Source organism: Dermacentor albipictus, chromosome 1 (genome assembly GCF_038994185.2).
Source record: "Dermacentor albipictus isolate Rhodes 1998 colony chromosome 1, USDA_Dalb.pri_finalv2, whole genome shotgun sequence".
NCBI lineage: Eukaryota > Metazoa > Arthropoda > Arachnida > Ixodida > Ixodidae > Dermacentor > Dermacentor albipictus.
This window is the reverse complement of record NC_091821.1, coordinates 102,819,505-102,843,518: the sequence shown is the minus strand read 5'-3', so window position 1 is coordinate 102,843,518 and position 24,014 is coordinate 102,819,505. Positions and strand designations below refer to the sequence as shown.

General features: G+C 44.5%; 1 protein-coding gene across 5 annotated transcripts in view; it reads left to right on the top strand.

Annotated features, from left to right (window-relative positions):
- The window catches only part of LOC135906148 (uncharacterized), a 281,677-nt gene that overhangs the window by 44,599 nt on the left and 213,064 nt on the right, over window positions 1–24,014 (top strand). For all 5 annotated transcript variants that reach the window (XM_070524112.1, XM_070524105.1, XM_070524086.1 and 2 more), the window contains 3 exons: window positions 3,596–3,683; window positions 12,095–12,172; window positions 19,762–20,028. In XM_070524112.1, the coding sequence (XP_070380213.1) occupies window positions 3,596–3,683; window positions 12,095–12,172; window positions 19,762–20,028 (433 nt within the window). The remainder of the gene's footprint in view (window positions 1–3,595; window positions 3,684–12,094; window positions 12,173–19,761; window positions 20,029–24,014) is intronic.

Genomic DNA, 24,014 nt, shown 5'->3' with positions numbered 1-24,014 from the left:
GAGTTCCGAAGGAGTGAAGAGGACAGTGCCTTCAGAGACAGCGCCACAGAAGACGGGAACAACGGCAGACGAGTACGGCGGTATGGCGATGTCTTACCGAAGGTCTAGCTTAGTGGGAAGAGATGTGGTGCCGACGAGGGGTATGTCACACAGAGGCGATAATTCGACTTCAGCACGTGCACAATCGATGACGGCGTTATTTCGCGAAAGAAAGTCCCACACAAGTATCACGTCCTGAGAGCAGGACTGAAGAACCACAAACTCCACAATATAGAGAACGCCCTGATTAACAACTCTAGCTGTGCATGCTGCTGAAGGCTGCACTGGCTGGGCGCTTGCTGTGCAAAGAGAAAACCCAGAAAGTGGCGTCGTAACTTTTCGTAAGGCGCGAGAGAGGCGTTCGTTTAGGACAGACACGGCTGCTCCAGTATCAATTAGCGCAACGGTGGGGAGGCCGTCCACAGTAAGGTCGACAACGTTCGAAGGCGACAATGGAGGACTTGTAGAGATCGATGGCGACGCAGTTCTTGCCTCCTGAACTGCGGCGCTTAGTTTTCCTCTTGCGTGAGTGAAGGGTGCCGATGCATAGGGGATAACGAGCGGTGACGCGGAGAAGGCGAACGACGTGTAAGGACCGAGCGCTCGGCTGGTGGCCTGTTTGACTGCCGACTAAGATAAGTGCCATGAAAAGGTTGCACGTCGGCGTAGGGAGGCGACTGCATGAACCCATCAGAGTGCAACATGCGGCGGCGGCAGAGTCGTGCCACATGGCCGGGAATACTGCAGGCATAACATGTGGGCCTGTTGTCTTGTGTGCGCCAAGGATTAGCAAACGCAGGAGCAGGTCCATGAACGGGATGACGAACGGGTGGTAGCGGCCTTGGATGTAGCGCAACGAGTGGTTGACGAGGAGGCTGCGCGGCGACGGATGCATAACACAAGATGTGGACAGGGTACAGCTGATGCTGCATTGGTAGAGCCTCGGCAACTTGAGGCTGCGCGGTGACGGATGCGTAAGTGGCGCTGCGACAGGGTACTGCTGATGCTGCATAGGTAGGGCCTCGGCAACTTGCTCTTCAATAACCCGCCAGAGCGTAGGGGTGAGCTGTGTAGGAGGCTGTGATGGCAGTGGCTGCTGTTGGGGTAGCTCAGCAAAGGGCATTAGAGAGAGCTGACGTGCAATTTCCTCCCGCACGAAAGCTTGGATTTGTGTGAGCAGGGGGGAGCGATCAGGGAGGACGATCATGGAAGAGAGGGCCTCGTCAGCCACTGAGGGGCGCCTGGTCAAATCGCGCTGCCTTCTCAACTCGTCGTAGCTTTGGCACAAGTTTATGAGCTCTGCTATGGTGCGCGGACTCTTGGCGATCAACATTTGAAAAATGTCATCGGCGATGCCGTTCAAAATGTGCTTCAATTTCTCATTTTCGGACATAGAAGCATTCACACGTTTGCACAGGTCGAGAACCTCTTCGATGTAACAGGTGAATGTTTCACCGGGTTGTTGTGCTCGCTCTCGTAACCGCTGCTCGGCACACAACTTGTGGACGGCGGGGCGACCGAAAACTTCAGCGAAACTGGCCTTGAACGCAGACCAGGACTGAAAGTCGGCTTCGTGATTTTTAAACCACAGGTGAGCCACTCCCACAAGGTAGAAGATGACGGCATTTACCTTGGCGGTATCGTCCCATCTTGTGCAAGCTCACCTGTTCGTATGTAGACAACCAGTCATTGACGTCCTGCTCATCCGCACCGCTGAAAACCGCTGGATGGCGTTGCAGGACAGCGCCAGAGCAGGCCACGGAGGGTGGCGGCGACGTCGGCTGGGGAGAGGCAGGCATGACGGGAGGCAGAGTCCGAGACCGGAGTTCCAGTTTGTGGGTGTTCTTGAATACCCCGCACCTCCACCAATTGTAATCGAGTGTTTGAACAGTTAAGTTGGTAGCGTCTGTTCGTAATCGAGAAGGAAGGTCACGCAGAGCAGGAACAGCTGGTTGCCCGAACGGCTCACGCTCGCACTAAGCATTGGCGATCCGGCTGGCCCACTGGTTCCACTGCAGGCATGGAACAGACGATCTGGCTGGCCTTGTCCTTGGATGTAATGCGCACTTTTTTCCCGATAGAACTGGTCCAAAAATTGTGTGTACGGTAGAGTCGAGTATGACCCTAAATCTGTGTTACCATATCGCCATCGGCATTTCAAAATGGCTGCCTCGTACACGCTTCGAGCCTAGCTGCCATTGCTTCCTCCATGGGCTGTAGTTCATATGCTTAGGCTAGTCCATAGAGTTTCTTCTTCGAAGTGCAGACGACGTTGCGAACACGCGCAATCGCTATTAATTGCAACGATTGTGCTTGTTGAGGCACTGGCTGCCCACGGTGAATTCATAAGGGCATGTCACATCGCTTGTCGATGCATGCGACCGTGGCTTAATGCTTTCAATATCAGACTTCTGCACTAGATGTCCTGTGTTCGAATCCTGCCGTCGGACAAATTTAATAACATTTATTTAATTTGTTACGTTGAAAATGAGAAGTTTACAAAGTCACGAAGCCGTTATAAGCCAGAAAGATGAAGTTTAGGCAAATCCATGTACTTCCCGTAATTCCCATGCTGGTACAACCACTCCCATTGCAGCTCCCATAGACACTATTGCCAGAGTTCCTTCTAGTAATTAGTCTTCTAGTAATTAGACGGTTAGTCCACCATCCATCTTCCCATATTCTGCGTTTGCTTTATCAGCATGGAAGTGGGAAGTGCCGACTGCGAAGACATGCCGAGTATTCATCACGATGCTGCAATTAAAGGGAATCGATCACGTGTGCAGAGACGGGTGGAAACCAGGCTGCATAACGGGCATTCAGAGTTCCCGAAACTTGCGTGAGGGACTGGCGTAAACAGGAGAGGCGTTCTATTCTGGCAGCTGCTGCCTAGGCAGGAACGTGCTGCTCCTATCTTGAAAGCGATCTGCGATGGAGAGCCTACGCAAGTGTGAAGTAAAGCAAAAAATACGCAGACATTCCGTTCGTGTGTTTAATCATTTCTCTAAACTTCAAGTCGTCAATTCAAGCAACAGATCACACAAATAACAGATGGTGCCTTGAATAATTCTCGAAGTCACATGTCGCCACAAGCAACGTCGCACTGCGGACTTGAGTACGTAGGCGCAGGGACGCAAGTACGTCATCCTCCGGCTTGGAGCGCGGCGGCCACGAGGAGAAGGAAAAACAGTGTTCGGTTTGAAATTTCAGATCTTTCCGCGGCACGTAGCAATGTAATACTTTGCAGACAGGATCATTATCACGCAATGTATGCTCTGCGCTTGTCAGCTCAAAATGGCCAGACCTGGTGAGGGGCCCTATATTGATAACGTAAAAAGGAAAGTATGTCATTCGGTGTCTTAGGACAGGCAGAGTGGACATTGTCCACTTCCTGTTTGTCCTACATGCCTGCAAGGGACAGTGGAATCATGCATGTGGCCCAGTGATTTATTACTTGTGTTACTAGATGACCTGAGTGCTTTGGGACAATTTAAATATCTCGCATGGAAGGTCTTGAAGCAGTCTTGTAATAGCCTCTCCCATTTTTGTTTTATAGGAAGAAGATTGATGAACTGGAGCAACTCCTAGAGTGTTCATATCAAGATAAGTACAAGATTGACAAAGAACTGCATAAATGGAAAAGGGTGAGTATATAGCATGCTCATACATACTATTCTGCTGTGGCACTAATAATCGTAATTCCACTGATCATTATCCCTTTCAAAGTCTATAGATACACAGAACTGTCACAACCACAATCACTGCTAAGTACGAAGTTAACCTTTATTAGCAAACTGTGCCACAATTTACTTAACATTATCTTGTGCCAACAACGACTTCTCTCAGTAAACAAGATATGCAAATACTGTCGACTCTGGATATAAAGAACTACTTGCAGTGAAAAACTTCATTAAATCATGAACTTAGTTCATTTGAGGTTTTAGATGTTCAGTAGTGGAAATCATTTTACAAATTCCCAGAACATTCCTGGTGAGTAGTATCTTGTCAGTAACCACTTTTAGACAAATCAAAAGAAGGTCAGGTGATAGTAACGTGATTATAAGGGGCAGTGCACACGGTGCATATCGCTCTTCAAGCAATGCATTGGCATGGCTCACGGCATCCAATACTAGCGTGTTGTGTAGCGTGGCACCGTAAATCTTGGATGCTATGGTTGACCGCGCTTAGTGCCCGCAGCCATCATCAGATGGTGCCCTCAAATTAGAAACGAAAGTGCAAAAAGATATGCATGTTTGTTCTGAGAAAAAGAAGAGGTTGCAGTATTGCGAGAAAGGCGGAGCATTGATTGTGATAGGAAAGATACAACTACACGAAGTTTTAGCTTTAGCTTAATCAGTGTAATCAATAGCTTTATCAGTGTATCAGTGTCAGTCAGTGTAATCAATAGCTTTATCAATGTCATGCACGCTTAGGCAAAGATCGCTCAATGACAAGGAACACTTCCTGCCGCAACACGAGCGAATGCTTCGCATTCTGCCCCGGAAACTTGAGATTACGCGACCACCAACACTAGACACATGGGAACAAAATGCGTATGAAGCCACCAACCATCTCAGCTTGGCTTTTGCACTTGCTGAAGATTACCTCATACGGCATGTGACCTGCTACAGTAAGGATAAAGAAGAGGAGACACATGCAATAGGGGGAGAGGGTGGATAGGCGCACCTCCTTTGCCCCCTCTAGTGCTTGCTTGATCATGTTACCATGCGCTCGCCCCTTCCCCACCCACCTTGCACTGAAGAAATCATCGGTTCTCACGTTTCTTCGAGCGCTCTGAGCTGCTGTATGCCCTGCAGCCACTGCAAGTTGTTATGCAACAACTGGTGCAATGCTATTTCCTGCGTACTGTGTACGAGAGCATGTGCTTCGACGGTGTTTTTGCTGGTGGAACTTTTGATGCAGAAGGATGCTTGCAAATGACTTATTCTTCGGCCGACATTTTTATAGTATTTTTTTCGCTAAATTTACCAGCCATACAAGCTCCAAGTACATGCTTAAAATGGTTGAAAACATTGTTAAAGAAACTGTGTCACGAAATTCCTTCCTTAAATCGAAAAAAAATTACACAGTTTTCAATGGAACTAAGATCGGGAAATAAACCTAGTTAGTTACATCATGAATTTTGTTAAATCAAGGTTCATTGTATTGAGATTTGACTGCATACTTAAAGGGACCCTGAAATGGTTTTGAGAATTTTGTACAAACGTACTAAGTTGCTAGGATTGGTCCTTCTGAAGTTACAGCTTGGCCTCCTCTTTAGCAGGACGCCTTAGCGCGGTCGCTGCTATCTAAATACATGTAGAAGGTGAATTCGTTTTTCTCTGCAACCACTGCACCAAATTTGACGAGGTTTGTTGCATTTAAAAGAAAAACTTAAATTCTGCTGACTTCTGGTTTCGAATTTCTCATTTAGGTTGTCAATTATTTATTAAAAATTGGCAAAAATCACGAATTTTCAGAGAACGAAACTATCACATTTAAAACTCTGTAACTCAGCAATGAAGAATAATATCATAATTCTGTGAATAGCATGTAATAGTACATCTACAGCAGACAAAATTGATGTTACACATGAATCTCAAAAAATTTAGTATTTGGAAATACGGCTTTTGCAGAACCCTTGTACACCACGTAACCAATTCACGTAAGATACAAATTGACGTACGAAATTTTTCCGCTTTGACTCTTATAATAGATGCCGTTTACAGAACCGCGATATCTGTTCTTGATGCAGAGCTATTAGTTTGTAAACATTGTGCTTCTATTTTTTTCACACTTTCGACTTTTTCAAAATATCTTAAACAAAATTCAGGCCCTAAATCTAAATTCCGCTTCCAACAGATACTAAAATTTAACTTTCTTTCTCAAATGCAACAAATTTAATTAAAAGCAATCCAGGGGTTATCTCAGAAAAGCGTTTCTGCATTTTACATGTATTTGAATAGGTCGCGTAGGAGTTGGGCCCGAGCTAAAGCTTCCTCTTAAGCAATTTGTTGAGGGATCAAATACATCTATAATAACTGAGTTGCCATTGCCAAAGATGCTGCAAACGAATTCTTGAACACTACGCACTGTCAAAACAAGTAATATATGTATTTTCTCAAAAAAATATACTCATATGTGCCAAAAATTGGGCCCAAAATAACTGATATCAATGCTTCCATGTTTTTGTCTATTTAATAAGTAAAAAAAAAATATTACAAGAACTTTAGAACTAGATCAGTTCGAAACCAGCAAAGCAGTGCATGCCACTGATATGAAAAATGTAAAGGCCATGAAATGAAGTTGAGGGCAAATATGTTAATGAAACTTTGTCATTCAAGAACCTTGTTTACATTTTTGTACATATGCAACGGGCAGTGAAAAATCTCAATGACGCTGTCATTTATTCCAATGTATTACGCAGGAGCAGCTGTCACCGGTTCTGTATCGGGAGTAATTGCACCGAAATTATTGTCCCAACAGAGAGCACTTATATAAAGCCGTTCTGCAAAATATGCGAGGCGAGTCAAATGAAAGTGAGCCAATGTTAATATATGACAAATGGGGTACTTTATTTAAAAGTAATCCATAAGCATTTAGACATGTGTCCCATTGACTAACGAGTCGCGTGATTGCCGTCTCATAAAACTCCTTGGGTTGCTGCTTCAAAAAGTCGGCATCTGACTCTTTCACATCATTGTCTGACACGAATCTGTTTCCCTTGAGCTGTTCTTTAATTTGTCCCAAAATGTGGAAGTCGCAAGGCGACAGGTCTCAGCTGTATGGCGGATGTTGCAGCGTTTCCCACTTGAACTTTGCCAGTTTTGTGTTAACCACATCAGCGACGTAGGGAAGGGCATTGTCGTGGAACAATTAAAAATTAAATTATGGGGGTTTTACATGTCAAAACCACTTTCTGATTATGAGACACGCCGTAGTGGAGGACTCTGGAAATTCCGACCACCTGGGGTTCTTTAACCTGCACCTAAATCTAAGTGCACAGGTGTTTTCGCATTTCACCCCCATCAAAATGCAGCCGCCGTGGCCGGGATTCAATCCCGCGACCTCGTGCTTAGCAGCCTAACACCATAGCCAGGTCGTGGAATAAGATAACCTCATCCGTAAATTTTCCACATCGTTGGTTCTTGAATGTGACACGCAGCCGATACGGCGTTTCACAATATCGGAAATGATTGATAGTCTCTCTGGGTTTAGCAAATTCTATCAGTAATGGCCCCTGGCAAACGAAAAAAAAAAAAAGTCAGCAACACTTTTTTAGTGGAAATGACGGCCGTTGCTTTCTTTGGGGGGTGGTAAATTTGAATGTTCCCACTGTAAGCTTTGCCGTCGTGTTTCAGGCTTGTAGTAGTAGGACCATGGTTCGTCTCCAATCACAATTGCAGACAAGAAGTCGTCACCCTAATTGTGATACCGGATCAAATGAGTCAAGGCAGTGCAGAACCGCTCTGTCTTCTGTCAGTGGTTCAAAATCTTGGGCATCCATTGTGCACACAAGAGCCGATAACCGAGATGTTCATGAATTATGGTGTGAACTGAACCGTGACTGATGTTCACACGCTCTGCCAGTTCATCGATGCTTATTCTCCATTCTAGTCTCATCAAGCTCATCAACCTTTGCAATTTTGTTGGGGGTGATTGCATGATGGCTTTGGTCTGGTCTTGGATTGTCTTTGCAACTTTCACGTCCTTCTTTCAACCGTTTGATTCAACGCTTTACAGTGGCCAATGAAATGTAATGTTCTACGTACACGGCAGCCATACAGCGACTAATATTGTTTTGGGAAATACCTTCAGCTGTCAGAAACCTCACGGCACCATGCTGCTCAACTTCTGAAGCGTCCATTACGTCATGCAACCGTGTTCACTCCAGTTTATGACGGCATTAACGAACATTTACCCTCACACCTGCGTGTCACTTTTGTAACGGAGAGATTCCTGTGTGCTACACGCATGTCTCGTAGATAATGAACTGAACCATTATTGCGCGGGGTTGGTAGGCTCACCTTCACTTTACTTGCCCTCGTTCATTAGAAATGCGAAGATACAATGGAATATACAAATGCTTGATAAAGAGCAAGAATGTGTCACTAGAAAGAAAGTTCACTGCCCGTATACACAAAACCTCACAACAAGATATTTAAATATACGTGTAAGTCTCCAATAAATCTACATATCTAAGAAAAATTCACTGTATATAATGCGTCAAACAAGGCAAGTAAACATGTTGCCCAATCACAGATTCACAGAATCCTAGATCCCGCCTCCATTCCATCCACTCCCCCCGATGTATCGCGTGCGATGGAGGGTGGCGCGCTTGCTGCCCGCTTTTTTCCTTTGTGCACACAAGACTGAGCCACCATCGTTGGCTCACCCATTCCCCCCCCTCTCGCTTTCATTCACACATACAGCATGCGGCGCGCGGTCACGATGTTATGGCCCTTGGACTTCATACAAAACATGAAGGCGACGCCGACAGCAGGAATGCGCCTGGAGTGTCCATATAATTACTATCGCAATAATATAATAGGAATATCTGGCAACTGAAGCATCCCATGGCTGATTACTTTCCTCAAAAGAAGTAACAAAATCAAACTTTCACCATGCGACAATTCGCTGCGCTGAAACAATGTATTTTTTTGTCCTTCCTTCTGTGGGCGGGGGCACTGAAATGAAAAAAAAAAACGCAAAGAAAAGTATGTTGGCCACAATCCAATGCCTACTTTGGGTACTTAATGTGGCCACCGAATGAACATCGAAGAAAATGTGAGACACTTAGTCCACCGAGAACCATACGCATAGTGCTTGGTATCCTACACCGGTGAGACAAGACTTTCTGGAGAGGTTGTGCTCAAGCGAACGCGGTGCAATCCATCGAGTCCTCGCACTGATGGCGGTGAGCGACCATTGTTTCATTTTCTCGTCTGCCAGCCAGAAGGCGTCCAAAACTCTGCCTGGCGAAAATCCACTCGACCAGAGAAAACTAAACGCGCACCGAAGCGCGCCATAACGTGGTTGGGGCAACACGAGAAAAACGCATGCCCTCTGGCTGGCTCTGGCAGCCCATGGGTAGCGAGAATAAAAAAAATTGAAGAGGCTCAATGTGTGCTCGTGAATAAATGTCAAAGTAGAAAAAATAAATAAGAACAAGATTACCCTGGCTGGCTTTAGTGTCTTGACATGGATGCTTTGGCGTAATTGAAAAAAAATGTTGATATTTTTTTATGTGACATGACGGCACAGATGAACCACCACAACACTTCTTCTCATCGGACCTTGCTGCGTTCTTTGTCAACTTGTCTGATAGCGGGTTAATTTGGCTTGTCTCTTTGTATGTTCCGATCTAAGACTAGGAAAGTCAATGCACCTTTGGCGTCAAATGTTTATAACAACATTAAACCCACAAACTTTTGCGATTGAATATCTAAAGCACAACTTTGGAAATGTCAATGCACCTTTCACATCAAAAGTTTGAGAACTTTATACTCATATAGTTTTGGAATTGACATCCATGTGCTCTGTAGATTCCACGACCTCCGCGCGATTCCACGGCAAGCCCGTTCTCCATCAAAACGCTCTTGAAACTTTGGGCTCTGATGGGGCTGCTTGTGTTATGTGACTTCCGGTGCATGGGCATTGCCATGAAATCCAGCTGAGTTCGCAATGTTCGCGGTGAAATGTCTTTTCAAGCGGGAAAAAGACATTCTAGACAAAATCTAGAATGATTTTCAGCGTGGTCAACGGTGCATGGACAGCACGGAAAAATTGGGGGGGGGGGGTAGGGGGGGCTGAAGCTTCATAAGCACCCCCCCCCACCCCCCGGCTACGCCCCTGCCCCTATCACTCAGCACACGAGTTGAAGATAAAAAGCATGGCTATGGAGGAGGATAACTTGTCATTGTCCGTAGCTCTCTTAATATGAGATGATTCACTTAAATTGTGGCGCGAATGTTTTACTGTAGCTGTACCCTACGTGTCCACAAAATTTGTCCAAATCATTACCAGGATCCCCTTAAAGAATTTTTGAACATCTTATCCATGCACTGTGTGCAATGAGTATGCCACTTGTGTTTGGTTAATGTATGTGCTTGTTGCATTCCTTTTTATAGTTCTGCATCCTATTGGTCATATAACATGATGGATGATAATTTGCTACGTTAGCAAAATAACTCCCCTTTATAGCTCCCATTGTGAGCATAGACTGGCAGTGAAAATAATGTTACCAACAGAGCTTGTGTATATACAGATATGTATATGTATATCATGTATATACAGATGTATATACAGATATTGGATGTAATGAGCGAAATTCTTTGTATTTTCTGTACCTCATACTTTTTTGTATGAATATGAAGTATTGTGTGGTGAATGTGTCGAACCTAGAAACGCAGGTAAGCTCTATTTCTTAAATGATGGCAGGAGATTCCCTGCCTCATTTGCCATTGCAATGCCTAAAAAACAAATTCAGAAACTTATTGTTATATTCTTAAAAGGTTAGAGCTTAATTAGTCTTTGACATTGACAAGTTGACATTGACAAAGGTAGAAGCAAAACATAAATCCTCTGAGACAGTGTTGTAATTTCTGTTTAATTCATTGGTCATTGCTTTCTGTGCTAATGTGGTTGTAGACAGGTATATTGTCATTGCATTTTGATTTGGAAAATAAAGAAGGTGCGTAGCTTTGCTCGTACACCCATGAGTAAAAGTGTACCGACCACAGATGCTGCAAAACGCTGTACTGGCTAGACGTGTAGCTTGAAATTCATGAGTGCACCGAGTTCTATGGAACGAGTTCTTCTAAGCTGCAGTTCTTTTCAAGCTGTATGGCTTGGCTGTCAAACAACTATACATGGCATTCATGATCTGTGTATGTGGATACATTGTGTGTGTACATGGATATATTGGGGTGTGCTCATGCACCTGTAACAAAACTACCATAAACATGCACAACATGGGAGACAGTTGCATCCAATTGCTGCAGCAGTTTTGTGTTCGTTTCTCTTTATTAACTTGATTTTTGTTGTGGTAAGCGCTTGCTGCTTTGTTCATTCTGCGGCATATCGGTCACATTGGTAGAATTAAATAAGAACAATAGTATGCTTAATACATTAATACAACTGAGATATAGGACGGAAAAGTAGCACATACATTCAGACTTAACCTTTTAATGTTTTATCAAGCAATAAGATTCACCAAGCATTAGTGCTACATGATTTGTACATGTTGTTAAACATTTCTGACTCAAAATACTGAGTGTTCCATAAATAGGAGCGTTAGGTATATGCCTTATCAGGTTAAACATCTCTGCTTAAGTTTTGCATGGAGATACCACTTTATGTAAGGTTAGCTTATTACCACATATGCAAGCATTGCTTACCAGTTACATCCACAATAAATTCAAAGTGGGCATTGTTTGCAGTGATGCTGCTGAAAAATTTTCTATTTTACTGCAATGGAATGGTGCAATTTAATGCTATGGAATGGCAACACAAAAACTGGTGTTCACCATAACCATGATACATGGTGCAACCGTTTCGTTCCAGTGGAATTCACATGTTTTATGTGTAGTCACCGCAAACAACACCCATTTCAGATTTATGGTGGCTGAGACTGGAGGGCAAGTAATGCCCACAAAGGCAGTACTATTGAACTTAATTATATGCAAAAGGATTTGAGCGGAGCTGAGCCAGCAGTTTAGCAGGAGGAGTTGTGTACACCTGACACTTTATCCACACTATTATCCATGCGAAACTCGGTATTTCCTTTCAAAGAATGTGCATGAAATGCAGTGGCTTGTGTTAAGGCTTGCTGCTCACTTTGTAAATAGAATAATTTTCTTTGTATTTGTTTTCTTGTTCAGTTCCTGATATTCCAAAAGTGAAGGTTAAGTTGGATTTCTATCTTGGATTAATTTAATTTGGTGTGACAGGATTCTGCATTTGCGTCAGTGCATATGTGATTGTTTATCCTTTTTACCAGTTCGTGTTTCGTGTTTATCATGTATATAGATTGTAGATTTATATGTATTTGCAGGTGACAAATAGTCGTGGTGCCCACGGGGATGGTGTTCAGGATGACAAACACAACAACGAGTTTGAAGGTGAAGTAAAGGTATGCATGACCAAGGACAACACAGAGGAAATTACTTGTGCTTGATAAATGAAATAAAGAAACGATGAATTAATGGAAATGAAAGTGGATGAAGAAACAACTTGTTGCAGGTGGGGAAGGATCCCACAACCTTTGCATTTCGCGTGCGATGCTCTATCAATTGAGCTACCGCGGCGCTGTTTCCCCATCCACTTTCCTGGGTATTCATGTTTTCTAGTAGAACACTGGGAGTGTTAACCAGCGCCACCACTCACAGACCTTGGCAGCGGACGTGGAACATCCTTTCTGCTGCAGGCGTCACGAGAACGTGATCTTTTTGAGGGAAGGCAACCGGTCAATAAACCCACACATGCTACCTGAAGGCATCAGTGCTGCCAGATTCAAGACCCTCGTTATGTAATAAACGAGAAGAAAGGGGGTTAACCGAGGGGCCCGATTTTTATTAGTCATATCATAAGAAGCTGACAAACATTGACACCGAGGACAATACAGGGGAAATTGCTTGTGCAAGCACAAGTAATTTCCCCTGTGTTGTCCTTGGTGTCAGTGTTTGTTGGCTTCTTACAATAGGAAAAATTGTGTCAAGGAAGCTCTGATGGTGCCACACTTTTGTTTGACTTGTCCCGTGGTGAGGCATTGTGTGGGATATAGCACAAAACAGCTGGTCCACTACAGTGTTGCGACTACTGCTGCATTGCGACATTAATCTTTGGCATCCTCCGCCTCTTCAACAGGCTTGCTTCGTTGTCAGGGGTCTTCAACGGTATACAGTATTAATCCTGGTCACAGCACCATGTTGTTGAAGACCAAGAAGCGAAGCGGCTATACACTGAGCCATCTATTCAATGTTGTACTATATTTTTGCATGTATAACTCGCAACAAAAAATGAAAAAAATTTAACAGTAAAGTAGGGGTGCGGGTTATATGCGAATTTTGCCTTGAAGTGTGGCTTCACGGCCCGTGTGGGTTCTAAATTTAACCTTGAAGCCACACCCTAAGGCCAGGTTCTCCACCGTTTAGTTTAGTTATCTCATAGGGAACCCCCATCCTCTCCCCATTCTTGCGTGTTAAAGCTGCCCTCTCCCCTCCATTGTCGCCCATTCTCCTCCTCTTTACGGATTGCCATTTTGCATTTAATAGTAATGAATAGTGCACGTGGAGTCGGCAAACTAGAACTTGGATTACGATGAGCTGTGCTCAACAGCCGTCCTAGTGCAGCAGAGGCTGATGATAAAGCTTTCATACAATAGAGCAAATTGGTATTGAAGCTTGCAGATTGTGTATAACTTGATCATAAGTATGGCACCCGTGCCTGCGGTGCTCCCTTGGTCTACGCAGAGCACTTTGCGATATGGCTCAGTTGCGTTTGTTCCATCGCCATTACCCATGTAATGGCTGCTCGGTCCGCACTGTCATCCTTTGTTGTGCAAATGCTAGCTGTGAAGTGATCTGATCTACGTCGCATGTCACATGACTGGTACTTCCTTGATCATGTCCGTTGTGTTAATCCAGCTTAATCAGCATTGCCGAAGGAGGAAGGGGGAGATCCACTGACCAAAGATTCAATATGTACAAGTCGTGCATCTACGAACAGAGACTTTTTTGCAAAGATTTTAGCATTGTGTGCAGGTATTTCTGTGGGTTATATGCGCAGATTTGTTCTTTCTTCTAAATTTTCTTTCCGGTGTTGCAGCAAGGGTCCGATAATATGGGAACTTAATGCACCGTGGTGAAGTAAGAAATGTGGGGCTAAGCCTGACATCCAGGACATTTTAAGACACAGGCTTGTATTAACTTTTTGTACAAGAATGAGAAACGATGCAGAAAAGGTGTTCAAGTTCAAGATGTAGCTGCCAATTCCTGATTACCAAGTGCCCGTGTCATCTTATAACACCTCCGTCACCCCCTTCACCTTCCTCCAATCTGGTGTCAGGAGACGGGTGACATCACCCCCACCAATCCGGAGCTTTGTAGCCGTTTCCCACCAAGGAGCTTCTTGCAAAACACGTACGTCAATGTTCACAAACAGGAAAAGAAGGAAACACAGTTCCTTGATGGGAGAGATGGGCACTATGAGGCCGTCTGAAGAAATGTCCTCTTGCAAATTTCCCAAACCTGTTTGGTGGTGTCCAACTGTCCGTCGGGAATTGGCGCAGAGTCCGTAGTTGGAACGGGCTCTGACGAAGGCGTTGGCTTGTTTACCATTGTTGCATTCTCCATAAGTTACTGGTTTTGTGCCGTGAACACCCGATCACAACACTGGGCTATCGTAATTAGCAGGTGCGGGTTATATGCGGTGGTGGGTTATACATGGAAAAATACAGTAAATGTTGGACACTTACAGAAGACAAAGCTCGTTCTAGACTCTTTCATCCCATAAGTGCTGCTCTTTCTACTTCAGTCTCTTCTTTTTCGGTCTAGTGGTTGAATTCAAAATCATTTTTCACTATATAAAATCACTAAAATATTATTCGCATATCTGAAAGTTCTTGCTTGCTTACTATCAAAAGTGTTCTTTAGTTTCCTGTCACGTGCCACGAGATAAAGGTCACACAGCACAGCCGTAGTGCAAGAACCAATGTAAATGTCATTGCTCTTGATGTATACGTTGCCTCCGCATTCGGCAAAAGTGGAATGCAAGTAAATTGAGAGAAGTTCCTGAATCTTGCTGCTGTAAAGACCGGCATTGTTTTGAAATTTCATAATTCCGTGCTCATCAATACACTCGCTAACGCTCATCATTAGGTTTTGTGGGATACTGTATTATAAATCTTTAATATCTACACAGAAGGTTAAAAATTCTTCGTTATACTTGATTAGATCCTTTAAAAAGCCAATTTTCTGTTCCAAGTTATGAACAAGGAAAGGTCATCGATGGTTAAAAGATGAAGTTTTTCTTGTAAGAAGTTGGCGAGACATTTTTGCCATGTTCCTGTCTGAGATTATTACTCACAGTGGGCACTAGGGATTGTGCGTTTTTGCACCAAAAAATAATTCTAGAGTTAGCTTTCTTCTAGCACTAATGGACTTCCCAAGGTGTTCCAGTTTAAGCTCCCTGCACAGCTTCATTGCGTTCTTTACATTTTCCCGAGAAACATCAGGGCAATTATGAAAGGCAATACGGACAGCCCCCAAAGCCTTCAATTCATACAGGCCTTTCGGAATTGCAGCGAAGCCGCCTTCTTTGTCTGCTGTTAACAAGTACAAAGAATTTTCCTTTAAAAATGAAACTGTTCTCTGCAAAGGGATCTCATTACTCTGTAGCTTACACATCATGCATGCTGGGTGCCCCTCGAAGCTCCTGGTTTCAGTAGCAGAAGGCTTACTGAAAAAGTAAAAAAAAAAAAAGCAGGCGGAGCCACATGCAGTAATAGAAACTGTAAAGACAAGGTGGTGGTCATGCCTTATACATGCACAGTTTCCCACAATCTGCGAAAGATAGGTAGAATGGCTGGCGTTGCTGTGGTGTTTTCGGCACCTCTGCAATAGTCAGAGCTGTGCAAAAAGGTCAGTGGGGGAAAAAAAATCTCTGCCCAATCAAGCACAGAAACCCCTATGTCACTTGCACAGAAAGAGTAGTTTATTTGGTTCCACTGACCTGTGACAAGGTATATATTGGGCACACGGGCAGATGCCTTAATGTGAGGCTTGCAGAGCACAACTATCACTGCACAGCTAAAGATTTGGGACACTTGGCCTTGCAGAGATTGCGGCTGCTCACCCGCACAAACAGGTTGTGTGCAGGGAACGTAATGGACAAAGTAGGAAAATTTTGGAAGCAATAGAGATTTGCAAGTAGAAAAACGCATGTCAGCTGCCCCTCAGTAACATTTTCAGAAACAGCACACTGCTAACTTAGCATTTGATTCCATCTTGAGTGTACATAGTGATGGTCATCTTTGTCTATTTGTTAATTTTTGTTCTTAATTAACCCAGCAAGCTGTGCGAGTTGGTAACTGAACATGTTCCTCGGGGTGGGCAGCGCAACCCGGACGAAGGACAAAGGAAGGAGACAATACGAGCACTCGTATCATCTACTTCCTTTGTCCGGGTTGTGCTGCCCACCCCTCGGAATAGGTTTTTGTTCTTGCTTTTTTTTGCCTTGGAGCAGTCGCAGCATCACATGCGATTACCAAAGTGCTTACTAAAGAAGCACATCATTGAGCAATAAACCGATTGTTAAACCCGTCAGTACCTATTAAGTAAGTCCACATTTCAAATGGACGCCAACTTTACACAATGTCATGGTTAAGCTTATTTGTCAGCAACACACATTGACTCCGTTGTTCACTTTGAAACAAAACTTCCTTTCATTCTTCTATAGCAGCATAGTATCCATAATTTGCTGAATATCTGAAATGAAAAACCAACCAAAAGAGAAGTGATCCATGTGTCTTCCAATTTGTGTGATAACAATAATATGCTGTTGTAGAGGTGCCAAAATTCTTTCTCTAGATTTTTGCATTCCATTTCTGTAAGATGGCATTGTCAGTTTTTCTCTCGTTCTGGTTGCCTCCTTTTGAATTGAAATGCTGCTGCTAGAAGGGAGGACACAGATACGTGGTTATCGAGTCATAGTGCCTGCCTGCCCTGCTTTAACCTATTTCATGCCGATGTTTTTTTCTCTAAAAACTGCCGAAGCTTGCTCAATTTTTAACGACTGATTCATTCATTGTGAACAGGTTTCATTATTGCAATATCGGAAGTTCATTTGGTATTTGCTATTTGCTATCAATTTTTTCATGTTTTTGAAATGCAGATTGGTAAGGCCATAGACACAGACTGGATGAAGTTTTACTTTTCTTGGGAGCAGAAGTCGGGCATGCTTTTTGTCTTCCTTGTAATGCCTCATTGCTGGCGCCGTGAGAAAAGTCACAGAGGCACCAGTGGCAAAGTGTTTTTGTTGAGCCATTTCTACGCGAGACAGGCCGCCAGAAATGCAAATTCTTCCTAGCAAGCATCAGTATTAACTGCTTAAGTAGTTGAAGGTCTGAACACACCTCTATAGAGTTTTCCCAGTCTAATTGTTTACTTGAGGTGAAGGAATGTCCAAGAACACAACGATTCCGGCATTGAAAAAGGTGGCCATCGTTGCTGCAGCTGCCCAACTCTGTGCTGCCATTCTTAAAACTCCACCATTTCCACAAAGTTTCCGCCAACCACACCCACAATAATTTTGTTTTCTGGGAAGCTGGCACCATCTAGTAGTGCAGCGTTCACATCAAAATGATAGAATGACTGCAACGTCTCTATGGTGCTTGTAGGATGTGGGGATGCGCGACCTTCGCGCCTCCCCTGATGTTTTTCCCGCATAGCGCGTCTCCTGTAGTGCGGCTTCGCCGCACACGCGGCGGTCCGAGTGGTACAGGCGCAGTGCGAGAGATGGCGCTAGTGGTGCGCGGCTAACGCCGCGAGGTTACTTGGGCGCCGAAAGGAAGGCGCTTGCTCTCTTTGGGTTCCGGAAGCGGACGAGACGTGCCGTGCCGCACGTGCAGCGGCCCTCTTTCCCGGCGGGTCGGCGCGTAGCGGGGGACGACTCCCGCGTGCGCGCCGACCGATGCATCTGCGAGACCGCCTCGCGTGGCCGCCTTCGAACGCGCCACGATTCGCGTGATTGTACACGCGAACGACCAGGCGTTGGGATCCACCATGGGGCGAACATATTCGCTCGCTTCCGGTCGCGGTGAGTCGGACTTCTAGATTTGTCGCGCGCCCATCGGCATGTTTTGTGGATAGCAACTCGGCTAGCAGGCAATATGAAAGGTGCAATAAATGCCCTTGTGATCGTTTGCACTACTGTGTTGTCGTTCCTTTGTGCCAAGAGTACGGTGTGAGATATCCCTCATGAGACCCCACAAGGTGAAAGGAAATCCATGGATGAGGATATTGAAGAAAACACTTGTATCAGTTAGACCCGTCCTTGGTGTGAAAAGAGTTAGAGACACTTAAGAGAAAAATATTTTAGCTGTATTGGTAAGATTACCTTTCTGCAATATCAATAAAGAAACTGTTACCATGAGAGGAGCTTTGGCAAGGCCAGACAAGACACAAGAATTTAAGATGGGTGGCAATGCTGCCTTGAGGATCCGCACCAGCTTGCCATGACGTCATGGATTTTGATGGCTTCTTTTTGTCTTTAGTTAATTTTTCATCAATAAAAATGTAGGGTATATTGTATTCGGAAAGACTGAACTTAGCAAGTTTCAAAGTTTCAAGAAGTTCTTTTTGTTCCACAATGGCCCAAATATGGAAAGAATGCTTTGAAATTTGTGATGTCACACTGACGTACCCGTGCTATGATTTCAGCATGAATTTTTTTAATGGAAAGTTGGCCTTCATTTTCTCACCTAGTAACCAACCTCTTATCATGATTACTATAATGAAAATACAGTTTTGACAAAATACCTAATGAGTCGAAACTGATTTATTCATTCACTTTAGTGTCTTTTTAATAGCTGAGCATACGATTGGCTGCTATGTGTCACGATGTTTTTGGAGCTTGTCTGTAACACATGCTGCAGGTTGTTTTAAGTAGCCAAAGCAGGATTGTTGCAGTACAAAAACTTTTTCTGTGACTGATCATAACAAGACAAGTTTACATGCAGCATCAGATCAGTAGTGCAGGTTGGATTCATTGCACTGTTGTACTTGCTTTGTCTGGCCCCATTATGGTCCAAATAAAGTTCCCTTAGTGTTATTTTGAGTTGCTTTTAACAACTCAGTGCTAGTTACAAGTAAAATTGTGAATCTTTCTTTAAGCCAAAAATTGGGAAAAAAAAGTTCATTGGAAATAGTTAACAGTAAAATTGTCATCATTATGGCTTAATCTGGAAAACTAAGAAATTGGGGAGTTCAGTCTGTGCTATGTGATCAGTCTTCACTGTGATTTAAAATTCACTATAATCTAAAAACAGTGCTGCCACTCTCTGCTGTTCAAAGTTCGCTACTACCTGTGTGTTGCGTCTAAAAGGGATTCTGCATTAATAAAGTACATATGTATCCCACTAAAGGTATAACTTAAAAAAAAAACGTAACGCGCTATTTCCCTCATTATTGTGCCTGCAGGAGTGTTACAAATTCTAAAGTTCACAGGTTGGCATGTATACACGAAAATGTTCAAATCGTTATCTGGTTGCACGCAATGTTTGAGCGAATGTACACCAACGGCAATTCTTTGGAGCCCAGTATAAGGGTCACAGCTAAAGTGTCCCTTCTGAAATTAAAAGATGCAGTGTGTACTTTCTTGTTCTTGGGAAATTTTCGCAGTCGGTTGTATACCAATGTCATTCATTTTGCAGTGTTTTGATTGTTGTGAGTCATACATTACGAAGAGTGGTCCAAGTGTCTGTGCTAGGAAGGAACAAAAGTGGATGTTGTCCTGTGGAAGCAGTGTTCTGCTTGTTTTGCGAACTTATGTGGATTTTTTGTAGGCATTTGACATTTTTGTATATTTGTGGAATTTTATTTTAACATTTGATGTTTTTGCACCATTCTATGAATTTGAATTCCCACTAAAATTTAATAGTTGCACACCTAATTGTGATAGTGCCACAGATAGCAAGTGTTGCTTCTTTCTTCTACTCTGCAGGGCCTGGGTCTTGTTGAGCTTGAGGACAAGGACATTCTCAGCCAGAAGGCAGAGGCAAAAAATAAAACCAAGACCCAGCAGCTGGTTTCTGTGCATGCTGTGAAGCTGGAGAAAATGGGAGAGTCCCCGAACAGCCAGGATGTAATGTGGTCTTCTGTTCAACCAAGAGTTGAGGCCTTCCTGCAGCTGATTGACGACTCTCTCGCAGCAGGTCACATTGAGCGGGTTCGTCAAGCCAAGGAGGACTTTAAGAGGCAGCTAAGCACGGTACAGTGACCTTTTGCGCCAAGCCTGGCTATCAGACATGCACGGGGCATTAATTGACTTTCTGACATGTCTTAAGGGGGGATGTGCCTTTGAAAATCAACTTCCTTATTTCTTCATGGATTTTGATGAAAATTCACACAAATGTTTAGAATGTCCCCATGATGCTTCCATAAAAGTTTCAGCGCAAGCTCTTGAGAACATTTTATTGAATTTTATTGAGCAGAATTTTTCTCCCTCCAACTTTCTGGAGAGCCTGGAGAAATTAAAAAACACGATAAAGCCGTTATGTATTGACTGCATAGCTAAATGCGTGCTGAAGGTCGTGACATTCTTGATTTTTTTTCGCAACACATTTTTTGGAGTGCCATTTTTTTATGTTACCTTTGCGTCAAGCACACTTTCGGAGTAGGATAGCCATATCGTAAACCTACAAAGGGTCAAGATAAGAAAGCAAGAATGTCACGACCTGCACTGTAGTACAAGGAACGTGACAAAAAAAAAAAACGGAGTCAAAATATGTGATTCGGTAACAAAGAAATCAGCTCCAGAAACTGAAAAGAACGGCAAAAAGACAGTTTTGATAAAACTGCTCTCAAAGTTTCACCTTCAGTTCTCTAAAAGGCACCAAATTTGTAGTCTTTTGGGTGTTTTGTGATGTAGGGCTTCTGGTACATGTGGCCTCTGGTCTGGTGGGCCTTCATCCCCCCCCCCCCCTTTTTTTGTATGGCATTCTTTGCTGCTGCTCTACAAAGAGCATGGTGCCTGGGTTTCAAACCGAGGTGCAGGACTCTGTGTGGGCATGAATATAGCTCCAGTGTTGTGTCTGCAGGCTGCTTGCTTGATAGCAGTCTCCAGTTTAGTCAGCGAGGCATTTTTTCACTTGGTAGAATTGACCATGTTACTGAATGAAGGCTCTGAGTGTAAGTAGCCTTCCAAGTCATCTTCACCTGACAATGGCTGTGGAACTTAGGATCAGAGAGCCAGTGATAGATATGCAGCTGCTAGGTGCTTTCCAGAATTGTACTTTTCTGTACTTTTGTATGATGCCTCAATCACTTCTGCAGCCAGGTGTCTGTGCCAGCTCAAGGGGCCTAGTGAACAGAGCTCATTATGAGGCTCTCTTTATGAAGGGGTGGTATGATAAATATTGTTACGAGCTATCATGACAGTATGATAATGAGTGAATGCGCAATAGACTTGGTTGCAGGTCGGAGGTGCTGACACTCAATGTGGTTAGTCGCATAGTTCGAGGTGCCGACGCGCGAAATGCCTAGCCGCGCAGTCCGAGGTGCCGACGCGCAAAATGCCTAGCCGCACAGTCAGAGGTGCCGACGCGCGAAATGCCTAGCCGCACAGTCCGAGGTGCCGGCGCGCAAAATGCTTAGCCGCGCAGTCTGAGGTGCCGACGCGCGAAATGCCTAGCCGCGCTGTCCGAGGTGCCGACATTCGATGCGCTTATTCTTGCAGTTTGAGGTGCCAACACCCGAAATGCCTAGACACAGGCTCAAGGAGTCGGCACTCGATGTGCTTATTGGCGCAGTTCGAGGTGCAGACACGCGAAATGCCTAGCCGCGCAGTCCGAGGTACCAATGCCCGAAATGCCTAAACGCAGGCTCGAGGAGTTAACACTCGAGGAGTTAACACTCGATGCACTTATTCGCGCAGTCTGAGGTGCCGACGCCCGACATGCCTAGACGTGGGCTGAGGAGTTAACACTCGATGCGTTTATTTGCGCAGTCCGAGGTACCGACGCGCGAAATTCCTAGCCACGGGCTCGAGGAGTCGGTGCCTCCAACGCACAGTCGGAGGCGCGGATGCACAAAATGCTTAGGCGAGGGCCCGAGATATTCGTGCGCGATGTGCTTGATCGACGAGTTGGAGACTCCTATGCTCTAAATGCTTACCCGCAGTACGAGGATTGCGTGCGTGATGTGCTTCGTCACAAATTCCGAAACACCGAGGGCTGCAAGGCCGCATGTCCGAGGATTCCGTGCGTGAATCTTGGTCGTGAAGTCCGTGTCGCCGATGGTTGGAATGCTTAGCCAGGGGCCTGAGACGTCCACAAATGTAGGGATCGGCTGCGCTACCACAATGTCCGCGTAGCGCCCGTTTTGACACGTCGAGATTACAGCGAGTGGAGACTTCCAGGCTCGCTAGGTTACAGTGTACTAGAATAGTTTTCGTACACTGGTAGCGAGGTGCAGAGAGCCGAGCAGACGACATGAGCGCTGGACCAATGGCAAACCACGCTGGAGTCACGTGGTGGGCGCACCCAATCGCAGACTCCGGCACGACCTTCAATCATTTGCTTTTTGTGTGCTTGTTTCTGTACGGAGATAGCTGAAGCGGCAAATTTGAAGACGGAGAAATGCGCTTTCCAATGAGACCAAGATTGCACCGTTCCAGAGATATTGTGGCTTGAAAAACACTGTTCTTTCTTGATTTCCGCGAAATTTTTCGCAACCTTGGCTAATAAAACACATTTTTTAGAGCACTTCTACGTGGTTCATGAGAATGATATTTCAGAATCGGATAGGAAAAGAGTTATACAGGGTGTCTACCAACCGGGAAAACCGGGAATTCTCAGGGGTATAGAGTAGTCTGGAAAAACTCGGGGAAAGCTCAGGGAACCCTTGCTTCTATCAGGGAAAATTAGCTGTAATTTTATTGAAAGGGAACGAAAGCTGCGGTAATGCTGGCTTGAGTAACAGACAGGAATCATAATGAATCGCCTTTGATGCCCCATCGTAGGCTGGAGGAGTTGCCAGTGTACAGTGAACGACAGACTTTTCGGACGGCTTCGCGGTACCACCACATACCCCATAGAGTCAATGTATCAGAACATCTGAAATTTCGGATGCAAGAACCCTTCGCCGTATGATTTTCCAGAGTTTTTTGCCGGGACCGCCGGTCCGAAACAGCATTAATCAAAGCCACCACCGTGGCCGTTTTGATTACCTCGCCGCCTCGAACCGGTGCTCTCGCATGCAGATCCTTTGGCAACGCTAGGCCTAGCTGCTTCAACGTTCGCTATTAAGCTTGCTCTTTGATGCAGTGTTCTTCATTGAATGAATTCGCCGCTGTCAGCAATGGCACCAACTCCGCATTTGTGGTCCTCACAATTGGCTTTGAAGCTCGGAAGAAACGCTGCATTGCATAATGCTGGTTCTCGAAAGTCAGCTTCGCCTCTGTACAGAAATGTTACTTCGTGAAGCATACGCAAAAGTATTGCGGTGAAGCATAACAAGTGTAGGAAGGGGCTATTGCCACGTGACACAGTATGTATTCCTTAATTATACATGTGTGCACCCGGTATCACCTGTCACAGTCCGAGCACCGATATGACTAATACGTGTACCGGTTTGAGTCTTTTAAGGGCAGTAAAAGACATGCATTCTATTCCAACTGGCCGATTTTTTTGACGTTTTCTCGGCTCCTAGGGAGTTCGAAAAATCGGACGTTGACTGTACAACTGACCAAAAAGATGCTTCAAATGGTCCGTGGGGCAAACGAGCGACGGAAGGAGGACGAGAACAGAAAGGACCTACGCATTGAGGAATGAACAGGAAAGGAAGCATGCTGCCACCATTTTGAAGGAGCTTGAGCTCAAAAAACAAAGTGTTGGCTGATGCCAAGATGCAGTTGACCCTCATCAAAACCAAAATAAACTCTTTAAAGCAGTGAAACGCAACACTGAGGCATCGTGCGCAGGCTGAGAGTATGTCAGGACAGTTGAGGTTGACTTACTAGCTGTTGACAGAGAATCTCAATTGTGACAAAGTTCGGGCCTCATACCACTAAGCTTGCTATCAGTTGATAGAAATAGCTCATATTCGAAAATATTTGCTTCTTTATGCATCTCCTTTTTATCATATTTGAGAATGTCCAACTCGATTTGCAATTTTTTTCGAAAACATTTTATTTGCTGTGCATTTTACTAACCCCTCCCTTCTATTCTCTTTTTGAATAAAATAAACACTACTCCT